We start from the raw sequence: 18,437 nt of genomic DNA, 5'->3' as shown, positions 1-18,437 counted from the left end.
CTAGTCCCTCAAATGTACACTTAAAAGTTGTTCTTCAGCAGAAGGTCTGTTTTGTTTCCATGTGTGCACTCACGCTGACGCTCACGTATTGTCTCAGTTTCTCATATCTTTTTAGCTTCGCTTTATTTGCGTTCTTCCGAGCCGCCGTAGTCACACCTCAGATTTCCCCATCATGGCCGCGTCCATCGCTCACCCTGCGCTGTCCTCCTTATGCAAAATAAACTCTAATATTAATGGAATATATAGTTCAATTTCTCTAAGCAGGAAGATTTCAATCTCCTCTGTCCTCTCAACAAGCGTCGTGGCCACAGAAAGAGGAAGAGGTAGCGTAATCTGTTATTAAATCTATTTACAGTATTATATCAAATGTATAGTAGTATGTGTGTGTTCATATATATATATATATATATATATATATATATATATATATATATATATATATATATATATATATATATATATATATAGTGCATGCGTGTGTTTATGGCATGCTGTTCGGGAATTGTTGTATTTATTATAATATGAATTCGAAATATATGTAGAATATATGGAATGAAAGCATGAATATATGAAATTAACGTATTTTTTATTCCATATAGTCATATACTACATATTTTAATGAATATATTTATTTTTTATACTTAAAAATGTCAAATGTTTCAACCCAGATAGCACACATACATCTGGAAAATGTCTGTTAAAGATCGCTTAAAGGGTTAGTTCACCCAAAAATGAAATGTCTGTCATTAACTCCTCTCCCTAATGTCGTTCCTCACCCGTAAGACCTCCGTTCATCTTCACACACAGTTTAAGATATTTTATATTTAGTCTGAGAGTGTATGCAAGTGTATGCACACTGTACTGTCCATGTCCAGAAAGGGAATAAAAACATCATCACAGTAGTCCATATGAGACATCAGTGGGTTAATTAGAGTCTCTTGAAGCAGAGAAAATACATTTGGGTCCAAAAATAACAAAAACTACGACTTTATTCAGCATGTCACGTGAAAATTCAGCAGTTTGACACTCAAAGTTTGATCCGAATCATGAATCAATACGCTGATTGACATTACTTTTGTCTCTTTTTTGTACTCAGAACATGGTCGTAAAATGAATCACTAATTATTCAAGTATTACTTAATCACTCAAGAAAAGATGTTTTTCACTTTAAAATAATGGTCCAGATGACTAGTAGGCCCAGCAGTGACCAGGTAACACTTGAGTTATTATTAGTGATGCATTTTATGACTATATTCAGAGTGAAAAAGATTGATGACATCTAAGACACACAATGATGTTGTGATTTAGTTATTAATAGGTAATTCTTTATAATATGTCGTAGAAAATAATTTAATTCACGTGGACTCCAAATGTGCACCATGCACTTGCATATCAGCTTCTACCTGAAGTGATGCTTTAGCCAGCATTTCCCCAAGAGATCCGTAAATTCCTTCGATAATGATGCATAATGTTTTCGGCAACATTTTGATGACCATGATTACTCATAAGCTTTAAGAATGTTGCATTAATGGAAATATGATGTAGGCTCAACTTGTTTGGAGTATGACCAGCTGTTGCAAAAAAAGTTTTCTAGTTCAACAAAATATTGAAAAATTTCAGAGAATGACATTTTTCTTTAAAGCCATGAAATCCAGAAGGCTATTGCTCTGATAACAAGGATATAACTAGCTAAACATTCAGTATTCATTAAGTACTGTCAAATTAGTATTTTTGTTACATATATTCACACTTTCATTCCATAAACTCAAACTTTATATTATAAATACAATAATTACCTGAACGGCATGCCATATATATATATATATATATATATATATATATATATATATATATATATATATATATATATATATATATATATATATATATATATATATAAAATATTACACACACCACATGCATACAATTACACCCAAAATCAAATTTGTGTTTACATAATATGTGTGTGTGCTGTGTATAATTAATATTTATATATAAATACACAGTAAACACACGCATGTATATATTAAAGAAATATTTGCATGTGTAGAATGTATATAAATTTATATTAAATATAAATATTTTATATATTTTTATTATTAATTATATTTATTATCAGAGTTTAAATTATGTGTCAATTGCTTGATTGTTCGTCTGACATGTTTTATCTATGTAAATGTTTTATTTTAACCTAATATTACCACATCTAGTATTGCTTGCTGTATTTTTAAATGAGGTTGAATTTTGTATGTACTCTGAATCTCAGCGCTCATTGGATGTGTGATTACAGAAGCTGCTGGAAGAGGAGGACGGGGTCAGTGGCGGTCAAAGAGACAGGTGGACTATCACACTTTACCTCAACACAAGCGTACTACAGTTTGTTTGCGTTCTGGTCTATGATTTGGCAAAGCAGATCAATAATACTGTTGATAATGAAACACAGGCTGGGGAGCCCAGGACAGAGCGCATGGCCCAGGATCAGGACTGGACCGCGGTTTATCCCACCGCTGCGCCATTCAAACCGTCCGCCGTCCCCCTGCCGGTGCGAATGGGATATCCCGTGAAGAGAGGCGTACCGCCTGCTAAAAACGGCAACCTGGAACTCATTAAGGTGATCAAGTCTTGAAAATAAACACATACACAAGGCACAAGCAGGGGCCTATTGCACAAAACTAGGATAAGGGATTAACCCGGGATATCTTGGTGATCATGTCATCTGTATGCAAAATTTAGCAGACTAACGAACAATTGTTAAGAACAATAACGAAAGATAACTGTATATTAGTGGATAAATTGAGCCAGGAACACCAAGATTTCCCGGCTAATCCCTTATCCTAGTTTTGTGCAATAGGCCTTTAAATGATCTACCATATTTATTTATTAGCTATTTATTGATGCATTTTGATGTCACAGCGCCACAGCAAAATTATAAGATCACTTTGTAGGAAGACCTTGATTCAATCTTTTTGAGCAAACATTTTTAGAATTTCTTCTTTGTTTCTTTAACCTGTCTTAAATTTTCTGAACCTTATTGTGAACTGACCCTAACTGGAACTGCAGTGACTCTTCTGCCTTTTTATTGCCTTTATTGGTCAAAAGGAGGGTTGCAAAGGGGCTGAAAATGTCCAAAAAATTATGTAAAGTTTCCAAAAATCTTGGGAAGTTTCTGGAAACTATGCAGCCCTAGTTAAGTGATCTTCAGAAGTGGATATTTGTCTTTTTTATGACCTTACAAACTCAATTAAACCATCAAAATATGAGGAAAATATGTAATATTTTTAAAATATTTTAAAGATGAGGGAAGAACAAAACACTAAACTTTAATTAAGATATTTATCTGACCATATTATTTGGCAACGCTACAGGTTTTTATTTGACCATGCATAGAAAAACAAAACGTTCACAGGAAAAAAAACATATATTGACTACAACATAATCAGTTATTAATATTTAATATAAACATACATTGACTATTATGACTATTATTTAATTGGTTCTCTCTTTTTTTTGTTATGTGTTCCTAAATCATAAATGGCCAGAAATCCTGTCCGCACAATTTGCCATGTTATCGCAAATAAAATATTGAAATTAAAGGTCCCGTTCTTCGCGTGTTTTCGAAGCTTTGATTGTGTTTACAGTGTGTAATATAACATGAGTTCATGTTTCGCGTGTAAAAAAAACACAGTATTTTTCACACAATTGACTTATCTGTACAGCGCTGTCCCTCCTTCAGAAACACGTAACCAGTTCTGATTGGGCCAGCGCTTCCCGTGTTGTGATTGGACAGCAGCTTACCGCACTTTGCCCGGAAAGGTCCCGCCTCTTACCATAACGGGGCGATGCAAGCGCTGAATGCGCGCTCTTCTCCACGTGGGAGAGCAACGAGACCACGTCCCCTTTCTTGCGTGTTCTTGTGGGCGGAGCTTTAGTCAACAAACGGCTCTAGTGACGTCATTACAGCAGGAAGTGCAGCGGTGTAGTCCAAACCGGCCGCTCGCTGTAGGCTTTGAAAGGGAACTTCTGTTAAATAAAATATCTCGCTTGGCATTGAACTTTGAGCGTTATAATTTTACAGGTATTATTTATGCTCCAACAGCAACATTTCACACTAACTAAAGTTTGAAAGATGGGATCGCCAAGAACAGGACCTTTAAAAGAGACAATGTCCATTTTTCTTTCACCACTGCTGTGCATTAAAATGTGTCCTAGTTATAATACAGCACTTTTTTAATCACATGCGCTAATGTCTTTCAGATTCCAAACTTTTTACACCTAACCCCGGTTGCCATTAAGAAGCACTGTGAGGCCCTGAAGCGTGAGTTATGAATGTGATGGTTGCAGTTATAGATAATGGACAGCAGGTGATGACATACCAATGTTTTCCCTGTTTAATTTGTCCAGCGTTCTGTACGGAGTGGCCGTCGGCCCTGGACTCTGATGAGAAATGCACGGAGCACTTCCCAATCCAGGTGCAGAGTAAGGAATTTGTATCCGCTGGACAGTCACTGAGAAACCCGGACGCGCGGGTAGTGACACTGAAGGTGAATGTGAATTATTTTCTAAATGTTTTATTCATATTTTCCAAATAATGAAGACGTTTTCAAATATACAAGAGTAACATAATAAAGAGGAGATTCCCCAGTTCAATGTAAAGCACTTTGAGTGCCTTGAAAAGCACTATATAAATCTAACAAATTATTATTATATAAAATACAAGACTGTATACTCTACAGCTTTAGTGAGGCAAAGAACTACAATCCCATGAAGCATTGTGAACAACATAATCAGATATTAAAAAGTTCATACAATATATTTTGTTTAATGTGTGTTTGTGTGTGTGTGTGTATATATATATATATATAGTATTTTGAGCGCGACTGGATGGGAGTGGGTGAATAACAGAATCTTTTGGGGCTTGTTGCATCATGGGTAATGTAGTTTTCACCAGGAATTCCACTGTTAAACATTTCTTTTAAAACTAATTTGATATAATATGGGCTGACAGCTTCATCATATTATGGATTTACAACCTTGTAGCTCACTGTGGGGCTGTTTTTAAAGGTTTATAAATTATTTTTCTAAATCAATTTCCTTCATTTTCTTATGAATGTTTTTTTTTTACTTCCGGACTGTTGAACGTTCTTGCATTATTACCCTTGGCTTTATGGCTTCAAATATGTGAGTATGAGTATTTTTGGTTTGAAGCAAGCAAGTTGAGATGTGTATTTTGTTCTTTCTGTGAACTAATCCGTTTGAATGGGCAGATATTCAACACATTTTCTTTAATTTCTTAGGTGTTTTCTGTGTAAACCTTTTTCCCAAGGTATCTATTTAGAATAAACTGCGTATAAATGGCGTGTGTCAAAACAAAACCAACTGAGGTTGGTCACATTACATGTCGGTCAGATGGTCTCTCTCAGTTTAAGTAGGTGGTTATTAGACAGGATGTGCTGCAAACTGGACGTTTACTGATAATCAAGAGTCTGTGTACACAAGACTACCTTTAATTAGTTATGATTTATTATTATCATGTTTTTCTGTCCATACAGTATGTCTCCTCTTAGCAGGATTAGTTATGGCTCAGTATTTACATGTAAGCACGCTCTGAAAGGTACGTGAAAATTAAATAATCATTAAAACTCCTGGATAAGTAATAATATCAGCCGTTCATGAAAACGCCATGTTACTTGAAGACATGCATGATGGATTTCGATATATTCTCCTTTATTTATAATCTGAAATGTTATTTATCATAAATCTCTCACCATCTGCCTGGAAAACCGTTAGATTATGACTGCAATTCGGGAATCGCCATCTGACGTTAATCCCATTGGATTAGGGTTAGAAGTGAAGGGGATCATAGGGCAGAGATCTGGGATGAGTCTCAGAGGGGGAGAGGGTCTTCCTCCCTGTCCTTTCTTGACTGAAACACCAAGAAAACCCAAGATAAATGAAGTGATACATTGTGCACTATTGTTTTTCTTGGATCTGTATGTTGGAGAGGGCTTAGTGACATCACTGTGTGTTGTGTTTGATCCCATTGGCCAATCCGGAGCAGGATTTAAAGGGCAGAATTGTTAAAAATAGTTAGTAATTTTTGAGGGTTTGTTGTTTGGAAGAATAAGATTCAGTAGATGTAGTTTATTTCAGCTCACTGGAGGAAGTACAATTAAAGTGAAAATGATTGCTGAAGATTTGGATTAAGTGAATCATGGAGGTCGTCCTTCGATGAACTTTGATTTTTAAGTCTGGGAAACTTTCCTACTTAACTGTGCTCATTTCATGTCTCTCTCAAAACTGCTCTATTTCTTATGTACTAATTAAACCTATTTGTAATTAACATTCATAATTTGAAGAGTTTCGTTGCAAAACGAGAAATATCCATTTTGAGAAATGTTGGTTATTTGACATTATTATTGAAGACATCAACAGTCAAGTTCATTCACAATTTTTTGAACATTAAACTATTACTTGAGCTCAGTGAAGGCCACGGACACAATCTTCAAACCCAGGATATTTTTTACCATAAATACCATAAATAGTTCATAAATAAGTCAAAAACCATGCCAAAATGCAACTTATTTATCTTAACATTGTCAAACATCTTAAATTGGTTTAAAAAAACAATACATCATAAATATATGGAATAGTATATACAAAGATTGATTAATAATAATATGATTCCGAGTTAGTTTTGTCCAGAACATACATAACATAACATTTATTTTTGCAAAACGCTATATATCCAACTTATATATTATTCCTATATTATTCTACTGTACCATTAAGAAAAGCTTGTGTGTGTGTGTGTGTGTGTGTGTGTGTGTGTGTGTGTGTGTGTGTGTGTGTGTGTGTGTGTGTGTGTGTGTGTGTGTGTGTGTGTGTGTGTGTGTGTGTGTGTGTGTGTGTGTGTGTGTGTGTGTGTGTGCGCGCGCATGACACAGACCAACGTTACTCGCAGTCACATGATGACCACAATTAATCTTTGGATGTTTTCCCTCCCCTGAATGCCTTGCCCGTTTGGTCTTCTCCCTTTGATGATTTTCTTTAGATGCGTTCCTGACCGGCTCCAATCCGTCATTGAAATCATAACGTTAGCTTGACTCTGACGCTTTGATTCTCTGACTGACAGATCAGTGGCGTAGCCTACATGACTGACAGCTCGCCTACAGTATAAACAATTAAATGGTAAACGTTTTTTTGGTTAGCCTATTGAATCCTCTTTTTAAAAATGTTTTTTGTTTTGCTATTATCGTTAAATCGCTGAGCAAACTCGGAGCACTTCACCGGCGGTGACTCTACCGATATCGCACTTTGTAAAGAAACTGGGCTGGTGGATATCGCGTTTTGTGAAAAAAGACATTTTGTAGGAGGCTTAAAATGTACATTTTTAAATCTTATTAATGGCAGCAATTCACACACAGATTAAGGTACATCTAAACAGTGATTTCCAATAATAAAATCTAAATGTCAAAAAATTGCGTTTATCGCGTTTTGCAACCGAACTCTTCATTTTTTAAAGTAGTGGGATCCTTTTCCCATCAGGGTTTGGTTTGTAATAAAGATCATGTGACTGTACGTTATCCCTCAAGTGTTCTCGATGATTATGAAGCAGAGCTCCTTTTTTTCTTCCAGTGGGACTAAATTTTGTTAGCAGTCGTGTGAAAGTGGAACGAAACTGTGCTACTGGTTTGAACGCGAGCTCAGAACAGGTTTACTCAAGAGCCGATATTGATCATTTGACACTGCTACTACACAGCGCTAGAGATCCGGTGAGAAAGCGCTTGAATTCAGCGCAAAATTAATAACATCGCGAAATCTAGTGGGAAGCATTGATGTGGAAACCAGCCGAACGATTGTGTCATGAATGAGCAAGTTACAGAAGGCTTTTCATTTCACAAATCACCAACATTCATCATGGATTTAATGTAACGTTGCTAACTGTAACCACGGTATTGTGGCAGAAATAGTCGTGTTTTCTTACATTATTCATCTCAGGACTCGTACAACCTTTTAAGAGTGAAATTCAAGCACTTTTCAAGGGATTTCAAGAGCTCATCAAAGCTCATCAAAGCTCTAAGTATTATCCAATTTTAATGTTATTTTTAATGTGATGATTTGTAAAGATCTATTCAAATTGTGACTGAATTACACAAAATGCAAGTCAAGAGCGCTCCTTTAATAATAATCACTGAAGCTGTCGGTCAGTTCAGCGTGAGACTATAGAAGAACAAGTACATTTAATAATAAATGTAGAATATTACATTTTCCATATAAAAATATGGATAGGTTTTTGCAAGACACTTTTGTAATATATTGTTTGTTATCTGCATATCAATTCAAGCTCAATTCTCTACAGTCAAATTTCCAATAAACAAACACGTAATATTATTAGAAACTGCACTTATTAATGCAAAATGATTGTCATTTTATGATTTAATTAAATGTATTGCACCATCTGTAGAGTTTAGTGGCTCCGGTCTGGAACAGTGGGATTGAATGGTTGCTAGGCAACGTGGGGGAGAGGACGCTGGCGTCGTCTGTTCGCCGCTTCTCCACCCACAAATGATCATGTTACTGTACTATTAGATTTAGATTTTATTTTATTTCCTTATGTTTGTGACTAGTCTAACAGTCAGAGCTACAATTGGGGCTGTTGCTGATTGCTGGCAGCCACTGAGAGGACGTTGTTCCTCGTTTCGCCGTTTTCCACCGCTTCTAATGTTTACGTTTGAATTGCTGCGGTTGGTTGGTTCTGGTTTGGTGGACATTTGATGTTTCTCGCCGCGACTGCTCACTGGTGGTCTCCCTTGGGCTTAAGCTGCATGGTGGCTGAAGTTTGCACCGGGCTAGCGTCATCTGGGCCATCGTAATCGGCGTCCGGCATGATGTTGGGATGTTCTGCTTCTCCGCTGCGCCGCTGTTCCGTCCTGCATTGCGGCCGTGGAGCGGCTTGGACTTCTGCGCCGACCCCGGTGTGTCCACAGAAGTGCCCGAAAAAATGTTCTGCCTCCTGCATGGTGCTGCGGCGATCCCCATCGTCTGAATCGTTCATGAAGACCCATCATCTGGTCTTCAGCTGTCGTGCCTCGGCGATGTCATCGGGACACTGCCGCTGGGAGAAATCTGAAACATGGAGTGGACCACAGTGTGCTGCGGAGCTAACAGAGACTTCCACCATCAGCTGTTTTCTGTTCACCATCAGCTCTGTTTCTGTTCACCATCAGCTCTGTTTTCTGTTCTGTTTTCTGTGTTGGTTGATTGTTTGTAGTATTCTATATTTTTACTTGTTATTCATTTTTTGTTGTTATTCCCCCCCCCCCCCCCCTCCCTCCTTTGTTGCACTTTGAGATTCTTCGGAATGAAAAGTGCATTATAAATAAAATCTATTATTATTATTATTATTATTATTATGTATATTTAACCAATCAAACTCTCTTAAATTAAAAAGATATTTGAAAAGTCTTTCTATCCTTTGCAGGTGAAGCTCTCCAGCCTTAATCTGGATGATCATGCCAGAAAGAAGATGATCAAACTCTGCGATGAGCGCTACTGTAAAGACACCGACACACTCACCATCACCACTGACAGGTGTGTGTGTGATATGGGTATATATATTCTGTGCTGTGTTTTCCTCATTTCCCAATCATAGATCCTCTTTAATATAAATCTGCATGCATGTTTTTAGTTGCCCGCTGAGACAGCAGAATTATGAATACGCCATGTACCTCCTCACCGTGCTTTACCACGAGTCCTGGGTGAGTCTGCAACCCTCCACACCACTTCATTTACTGTTGTTTAAACTTTGGAATGGCAAAAAATGGTAAATGATGGCAAAATTGAATTTTGGTGAAAAGTGCATGAGCAGAAGCAGATATAATGCTATGCTTGCCACTGATGATTATGCCTTCTGTATCAGTACACTGATTGGTTTGTGATCAGCTTCTCTCTGATGGAGGTTGATCTGTTTTCAGTCCTCACTCGACACATGAATATTTCACATCTCTATTGTGCCTCTTATGAAAGTTTCAGTGGGGGCCTGGGGTGGTATCTATGACCAAGACCCCCCTGAGGGACGACATGAAACGATAGGATGAGGGGGGCAGGGAAAAAAGGAAGGAACAGAGGTTGGAAATCCCCAACATTTTTACATTCCCTGCCTTTAGATTGATGTTAACATGGAAACCTGGAGTTTTAATCTTCAGATTTTTCAGGCTTGAAAAGGTGGAAATGAGCATTTTAATAGTGACGTTTTTTCCTAATTTGACTCAACTTGACTTTGATATAATATACACACACGTATATAATACCGGTACACACACATACATGTACATAAACATATTACGTGTGCGTGCGTGCGTGTGTGTTTCTTAAGTTCCTTGTTTGGCAATACTTGTGAGGGCACAAATGTCCTCACTTATATAGTAAACTATGAAAACAACTCACTAGTGAGGACATTGGACTGGTCCTCACTAGTTTAAAAGGCTTATAAATCGGCCAAAGGTTTTTATTTAAATCTGTTGTTCTGCTCATGTTTCTGGGATGGGTAGGTTTATGGATAGGGGTTGCGTTAGGGGATAGAAAGTAGCATTAACCTGATATAAAATCAATGGAAGTCTATGTAATGTCCTCACTAATATAGTGAATGTGTGTGTGTGTGTGTTGTAAATGTGCTACTTAAGGAAATAATTCTTTATATTAAAAATAAATATATCTGTAAATTATAAAATATATTATAGAATGGGCAAGAAAATACATTTTCTATTTTAAAATACATTTTGAATACATTTTGGAATTTGGAAAAATGTGGATTTTTTTTTTAACAATATAAAAAGTTTTAGTATGAAATATATTAAATGGCCAAAGATGAGGAAACTTGATTTTTGTATATTAGCAATATGTTTTTTTTAAGTATTTGTAAATATATATATATATATTTACCTTGATCCAAAATATCCTGCCCCCGAAATCACATACTTCCCTACTGTATAGTAGTAGGCATAAAAAAGTATTTGATAAAATACGTATTTACAGTACTCATAAAATCCCATGAGGCCGTGGAGGAGGATTTGTGAATGACGCTGATAGGTCACATGATAATGATAACATGGTGGATGTAGTATGTACAGATTACATTCATACTACAAAGAACATACTTTTTTTAGTGGTCACAAAGTAATTACTTATTAAAAATAAACACTTACTCGATTGTATGTGATTTTGGACGCAACCCTAGTGTTGAAACCAAAGCCGTCCATCACACCAGTCTCAGCAAACCATCAATAGAGTATTAGAGTCTTGATCATCCACCTGATTTTCCAGCTGATTGGATGATTGACAGCTGTCTCGCCCAATGAGCAACCTGAGAGCGGAATCGGTCGCTGAATACAGGCGTCTGATTGGCTGACGGGGAGATTCCATTGGAAAAAGCTGTCGGCGGCACCTCAGAAGATTCTCATTACAGCTCGATGAAAGACGTAAATAAATAATTCACGTCACATCTGCGTGGAAGAACCATCTCCGCTTACACCGAGTCCATGGTCAAAGTTGAAAGCGGCTATTTAATTGACGGCAGCTGTAATGTGACAGTTTCTTTTGTGAATTAAGTGAGACTTGGAAAAAGCGATTAGTAACCTTTTGAGTATCGCATGATTCACCTCATTAGCACAACAGAGGATGAATTAGCAGGCGCTTTTTTGATAAAACACAGATTAAGGACAAGAACGGTGTAATTTATACACTTGAACTTCTCAGAGTCGGCAAACTGAAGGCTTCCTACGCAGATGATCTTCTCGCTGTCTGTCTGCCATAAACCCGGGCTGACGACGCTCTTTGAGGAGTAAAGAACGTGACCTTTTAGATTCACACAAGGTCAACAACAAAAATACAACAAATGCGCAAGATCTGTGCATGTTCCCATCATGCTCTTCTCACTAGAGACTCGCTGGCCTTGGTATTGTGTAACTATGCTCTTAGCTTCACTAAGAAGACTGGCTGAGAGCCACGGTTGAGCTTTGTTTGCCATCCTGGTTGGGAAGTGTAACGGTGTCCGCTGGCCTTTCGCTAGCACAATGGCTAGCACAGTGGCGGCTGAGAGCAGGCAAGACGGGGTAGAGTGACGCTGGGTGGGAACGGGAGGGGACGGCACGCCACAATGCAGCCGATTGTTCCTAACGGTGAGGGTGATTGTATCTCCGAGACCTGATTTAGCTGCCAATACAGCTACAGGATAATCCATTCAAACTGTGTTCACACTGACTGGAAGAGGTTTTGAAACAAATGTGGCCTGGATGTATTTCTAGCGGTTAAATTTAAACCTTTTATAAATATAAATGCATTTTATTTGGTTTTTAATGCATCGTAAAGCCACAAAACATGATTCACAACCCATTTTACTTTGACTTCTGAAGTGATGGATGGCTGATAGATAGATAGATAGATAGATAGATAGATAGATAGACAGACAGACAGACAGACAGACAGACAGACAGACAGACAGACAGACAGACAGACAGACAGACAGGACAACTTTTGAACAGAATAAAGATTTCTTATTTTGTTTTTAAATATATATTTTTTTATTTAGTACTGCCCTTCAGAAGCAACCAGAGATACTAACATGCTTCCTGGAAGACAATTTAAGTACAATTTACCTTGATCTTCAAATTTAATAAGTTAAAACTTATAATACAATAAGTTTAACTGCTCAGGACAAATAGGAGACTCGTTGAACAACCATCACAAAACACACACACACAGCCGTGGATCATAAGGGAACGACACACAGCGATAAGAATCAAGGGTTCATACACTTTTAAACGGGTCATTTGATTAAATTCTGATTGTTTTATTGTCTTATGGACTAAAAATATCTTATTCAGAACAGCACGACATGTGTTTTGTGTGATCTCTCTTATTTAGTTAGTCATATTTTCACAGATTCTGCAAGCGGTTCACATACTTTTTCTTCCAACTATATACAGGTGCTGGTCATATAATTAGAATATTTTCAAAATGTGATCTATTTCACAAATTCCATTCAAAAAGTGAAAAATTGTATATATTTCAAATGTTTATTTCTTTTAATTGTGATGATTATAACTGACAACTAAGGAAAACCCCAAATTCAGTCTCTCATAAAATTAGAATATTACTTTAGACCAATACAAAGAAAGGATTTTTAGAAATCTTGGCCAACTGAAAAGTATGAGCATGTACAGCACTCAATACCTAGTTGGGCTCCTTTTGCCTAAATTACTGCAGCAGTGCGGGGTGGCGTGGAGTCGATCAGTCTGTGGCTCGGCTCAGGTGTTATGAGAGCCCAGGTTCCTCTGATAGTAACCTTCAGTTCTTCTGCATTGTTGGATCTGGCATATCGCTTCTTCCTCTTCACAATACTCTATAGATTTTCTATTGCTGGCCAATTAAGAACAGGGATACCATGGTCCTTAAACCAGATACTGGTTGCTTTGGCACTGTGTTCAAGTCCTGTTGGAAAATTAAATCTTCCTAAAGTTGGTCAGCAGCAGGAAGCATGAAGTGCTCTAAAACTTTCTGGTATACATCTGCGCTGACCTTGGACCTCAGAAAACACATTGGACCAATACCAGCAGATGACATGGCACCCCAAACCAAACCATCACTGACTGTGGGAACTTTTCACTGGACCTCAAGCAACGTGGATTGTGTGCCTCTCCTCTCTTCCTCCAGAATCCGGGACCCTGATTTCCAAAGGAAACGCAAAATTTACTTTCATCAGAGAACATAACTTTGGGCCACTCAGCGGTCCTTTTTGTCTTTAGCCGAGGTGAGGCGCTTCTGACACTTTCTGTTGTTAAAGAGTGGCTTGACTCACAGAATACAACAGCTGAAACCCATGTCTTGCACACGTCTGTGTGCAGTGGTTCTTGAAGCACTGACTCCAGCTGCAGTCCACTCTTTGTGAATCTCGCCCACATTTTTGAATGGGGTTTGTTTCACAATCCTCCCCAGGGTGCGGTTATCCCTATTGCTTGTACGCTTTTTTCCACCACATTCTTTTCCTTCCCTTCGCCTCTCTATTAATGTACTGGGACACAGAGCTCTGTGAACATCCAGCCTCTGTTGCAGGGGTCCCCAATCTCGGTCCTTAAGGGCCACTGTCCTGCAGAGTTTAGCTCCAACCCCAATCAAACACACCTGAAACAGCTAATGAATGCCTATAAATGAATTGATTAGCTGTTTCAGGTGTTTGATTGGGGTTGGAGCTAAACACTGCAGGACAGTGGCCCCCCAGGACCGAGATTGGGGACCCCTGCTCTGTTGTAATGACCTTTCGTGTCTTGCCCTCCTTGTGCAAGGTTTAAGTGGTCGTCTTTTGTACAACTGTCAAGTCATCAGTCTTCCCCATGATTGTGTAGCCTACAGAACTAGACTGAGAGACCCTTTAAAGGCCTTTGCAGGTGTTTCAGTTAATTAGCTGATTAGAGTGTAGCATCATGTGTCTTCAATATTTAACCTTTTCACAATATTCACATTTTCTGAGATACTGAATTTGGGGTTTTCCTTAGTCGTCAGTTATAATCATCAATTGAAAGAAAAACATTGGAAATATATCAGTCTGTGTGTAATGATGTATATAATATACAAGTTTCACTTTTTGAATGGAATTAGTGAAATAAATCAACCTTTTGATGATATTCTAATTATATGACCAGCACCTATACATGTTTCAATCATCAGAAATTCATTGGATGATGAACATTTCTCGACTTAAAAACAAGTCGTTTCAGGGGTGAAGCAAGTTAAAGGGTCATGAAACCCCAAAACACTTTTTTTGAGATGTAAACAGATATGTATAGGCTGCACATCTTTGAAAACACTAAGGGTACTCATTAATGGTATTCATATGTGAAAATAGTTATTTTTGCATTTTTCAGAGCGATTTCTGTCTTCCGGTTTGAAAAGCTTAGTCGGAGCAACGTCACAAATGCTGACGTCGGCGCGGCCTTTTCGGCCCAAGTATGGGCTGCTGGGCACATGCTGACGTCGACCGCTCCGAGCGATTCTCGATATATATTCATGACAAAGCTCATTCAGTCCAATCACTGCGCTGTAGTATGCATACAAGATAATTTAGTTAATATGCATGAGACAGTCACTTCTGTCAGGCTCGTCTTCCATCATTATTGTAGAGATATGGTGGGGAAGTTTTGGAAGCAGCATGCGGAAAAGTCACAGAGGAAAGCTAGGCGTCGTGCTGATACGAAGTAACGTAAAGGGCGCCGAGCGAGCTGTAACCGGCGCCGTCTGTGGAAGCCTTTGCTACAAAGGCTCGGTAAAGTAAAATTCTCCTGAGGAATCGCACGCCGAACCTGCAAGCGTTGACTATCTATGTCAGGAGTGCAAAATAACCAATCTGTAATCTGTAGGCTAATGAACAAAAGCCACGTCCTCTCCGTTTTATTTGTCGTCACAGCCATGCACTAAACCGCATGTGTTCGGGCTCTTAGTGAAACAGTGTGATGCATATTTGGACAAATATAGATTTAGCTGCCGAGTGATAGACAGCGCGGATCGTCACGGCAACCCAGCGCGCGTCGCTCTGCTTCAGATGCGCGGTCGAGACTAGCCCCAAACCCCTACGCTTTTACCCCGATCTAGAATTACACATCTCTGTCACATCGCATGTTGGGTGGTTCACGTTCTCTTATCACGTCGGCGCGTTGTTCATCTTGCCAAACAGCGTGCATATTTGGACAAATATAGCTTTATCACGTTTGCAAAATATTTCGTCATGCAGAATTAACAATTATTTTCATTTCTCACTGAATTATGCTGGTTTGAACTTTGAAGAGCTGAATGATTAGCGATCTCTGCACGCCACTCATAGCTCTCTCATTCGCTGTACTCATCCCTCATTTAATCTCTCTGTGGTAAACAATGCCAACGTGAACCAAGAACATGTCTCAGAACCGCTGTAACTGCTGCTGTTGGTATCGCTAATCTTAATGCACCTACTGACACTCCCCTATTTATGCAAACATTCCCTCTTTCCACACAATACCATCCCACCTTTTCACAGTCGACCACTCCCCTTTTAACAAGCTTTTTCAAATCGAAGGTGTGAAAAAACACCGCTGCAGCAGGGGGGTTTCATGACCCTTTAAGTTAAAATGAGCTCTATTTTGATTTTAACACTTGATTTTTAGGCGTTTCTATAACAAAAGAACTCGGCAAGAGCCCTGATTTTTCTTTGGCCGTGCAGTAGAGCGGTTAAGCGATCAGCTTAGCTTACACGCAGCGTTGGCCTTTCAGAAGAAACCACAGAGCGTCTCCATGTCTTTAGTCAGGCCCTCAATTATACTCCCATTCTCTCAAGTGAAAGGCCAATCTCATCAATTAGTTGCAAACCATTTGATTTGCCTCTTCGGCTAAATTGAATCATTTGAGTCAACAGTTCTAATCAAATCCTCAAGATCTGGCCAAACCACCTTCATCTCCATAGAAACCACCTAATCCATCAGTCCCTCCCTAAGTAGTGCCCTGTGGCCGGGTGATTGAGGGAAAGGAATGGAGAATGACGAGGGGTATTTTTTTCGTATTGATAGTCATTAGTCTGGAGCACCTGCACCGGCGAGAGGGTTATCTGCCCCGGGGCATGCACAGGCCTACATCACACAAAGACGCTTTTGTCATTGAGGATGGGAAGTATTGGGAAAATTTAGTCTCAGACAAAGAAGGGACTCTGACGATTCTTATCAAACACAAGCTGTCTTTAAAACTTTGCGGCAATCAGTCAAACGGTTAAGCGAACGCTCAGCGGCGTCCCTTAATGTTTCGATGTGGTAATCAGAGCTGTTCATCGAGTTTAAGTAGCCATGCTCATTACATTTCCTACAGTCGTCTCCAAATCAGTTTGCCATTTTTATTGTGCCAGAATTCCTCGGCCGACTCAAAGCCGTAGCATTCTTGCTTAAAGGTGGTGTCGGCGTGTACATTATTTTTACCTTATATTTAGACAGATATTTGAGGTAAATATAGGAAATACAAATATCAAACAAAATAAATTTTGTAAATGTATATTCACAATACATTTCTAACCATTTTTTTTATTTCGGATGAAATGTGCTAAATATAAATGCAGGTTAAATATTTAAAATAAGTAAAGAATAATAATGAATGCAGATTAATTTTATATTTCAAAATGTGTCAGAAAATAAATTTATATTATTAACATTATATTTTGGGTAATTTGTTTTGAAGTATACAAATATATTTAAATTGAATATAGAAAAAAAATGAAAAAACTGAGGAAACAAGTTAGCAATAGAACTTATCAAAGGTATAAATATTTTATACAAAATAAAATATTGTATTTCTAAATCTGTGTGTGTGTGTGTGTCCATCAAAGTCCTTAAGTTGATGCTCCTGCAAGTATAGTGGAAGTTAAACTTCAGTTAAAAGTAGGCACATTAGCTTGAGTTCAATATATTTATCTTTATAAATCTCTTTATTTAATATTCTCTTTACGTTTATATACTTCAGACACTTTGACTTGAACTTTATTATACTATCTAATTTATTTAAAAAAATAAAATTCTGTCCAAAATGTGTTTAAAATATATGTTGTAAACAGCACAGCTTGAGATATATATATATATATATACATATACACACACACACATATATATATACACACACACATATATATATATACACACACACATATATACATATACATACACACACACACACACAAAAGAAAAAAACTCTAAATACAAAACTATATTTAAATATATAAACATTTATATAAATACAACATGTAACATTTTGAAATGTATAAATATTTTTTGTATATTTAAAAAAATATTTGTAATCAAAATTGTCGTCATATTAGGGGGAGTGGGGACTAAGATGTGTACAGTACAGTATAATACAAAATTACAAGCATCAATCGTAATAGGTCATTATTTTCACCATTGCATTTGGTGCAGCATCTAAAAGTGCTCGCCAAACATTTGACATCTTTTATCCTCCTCCCAATCAGTCCGAGCTTTCACCGTTGATCTTTTAAAACTGTTTGTCATGTCGTCGTGTTTTACAGAAAACCGAAGCATGGGAGCAGGAAAAGACACGTGCAGATATGGAGGAGTACGAGTGGGAAAACAGTTCATCCCAAAAGAACGTTCTGGAAACACTCCTGCGTATGCGACCGCTCGGAGCGAAGGATGAAGTGGAGGGGGGAGCGAGGGAGGAGCTGCTGGGACAGCCGGCCGTACAGGAGTACAAAGACGCGATAGTCGGGCTGAAGAACGGGGGAGAGACTGAGGACAATCTACGGAAGTATAAAGAGGCTGTGAAGAAGCTGCTTAATATCTGAAGAACATCGCAGGCGCTGTTATAGTCAATATAAATGTACAATTTCAAAACAATGTTAATAAAAATTAGTAAAGTGA

General features: G+C 38.0%; 1 protein-coding gene across 1 annotated transcript; it reads left to right on the top strand.

The window, feature by feature from the left end:
- Window positions 1-151: 151 nt before the first annotated feature.
- mrps35 (mitochondrial ribosomal protein S35) lies at window positions 152-18,437 on the top strand. Its single transcript, XM_067436273.1, has 8 exons — window positions 152-323; window positions 2,291-2,337; window positions 2,444-2,611; window positions 4,255-4,315; window positions 4,402-4,541; window positions 9,482-9,591; window positions 9,689-9,758; window positions 18,086-18,437. The coding sequence occupies exons 1-8, from the start codon at window positions 173-175 to the stop codon at window positions 18,359-18,361; spliced, it is 1,023 nt and encodes a 340-aa protein (XP_067292374.1). The 5' UTR covers window positions 152-172; the 3' UTR covers window positions 18,362-18,437.

This window comes from Pseudorasbora parva, chromosome 25 (assembly GCF_024679245.1).
Source record: "Pseudorasbora parva isolate DD20220531a chromosome 25, ASM2467924v1, whole genome shotgun sequence".
Taxonomy (NCBI): domain Eukaryota; kingdom Metazoa; phylum Chordata; class Actinopteri; order Cypriniformes; family Gobionidae; genus Pseudorasbora; species Pseudorasbora parva.
The sequence above is the reverse complement of the archived record's forward strand: the minus strand, read 5'-3'. Positions and strand labels throughout refer to the sequence as shown.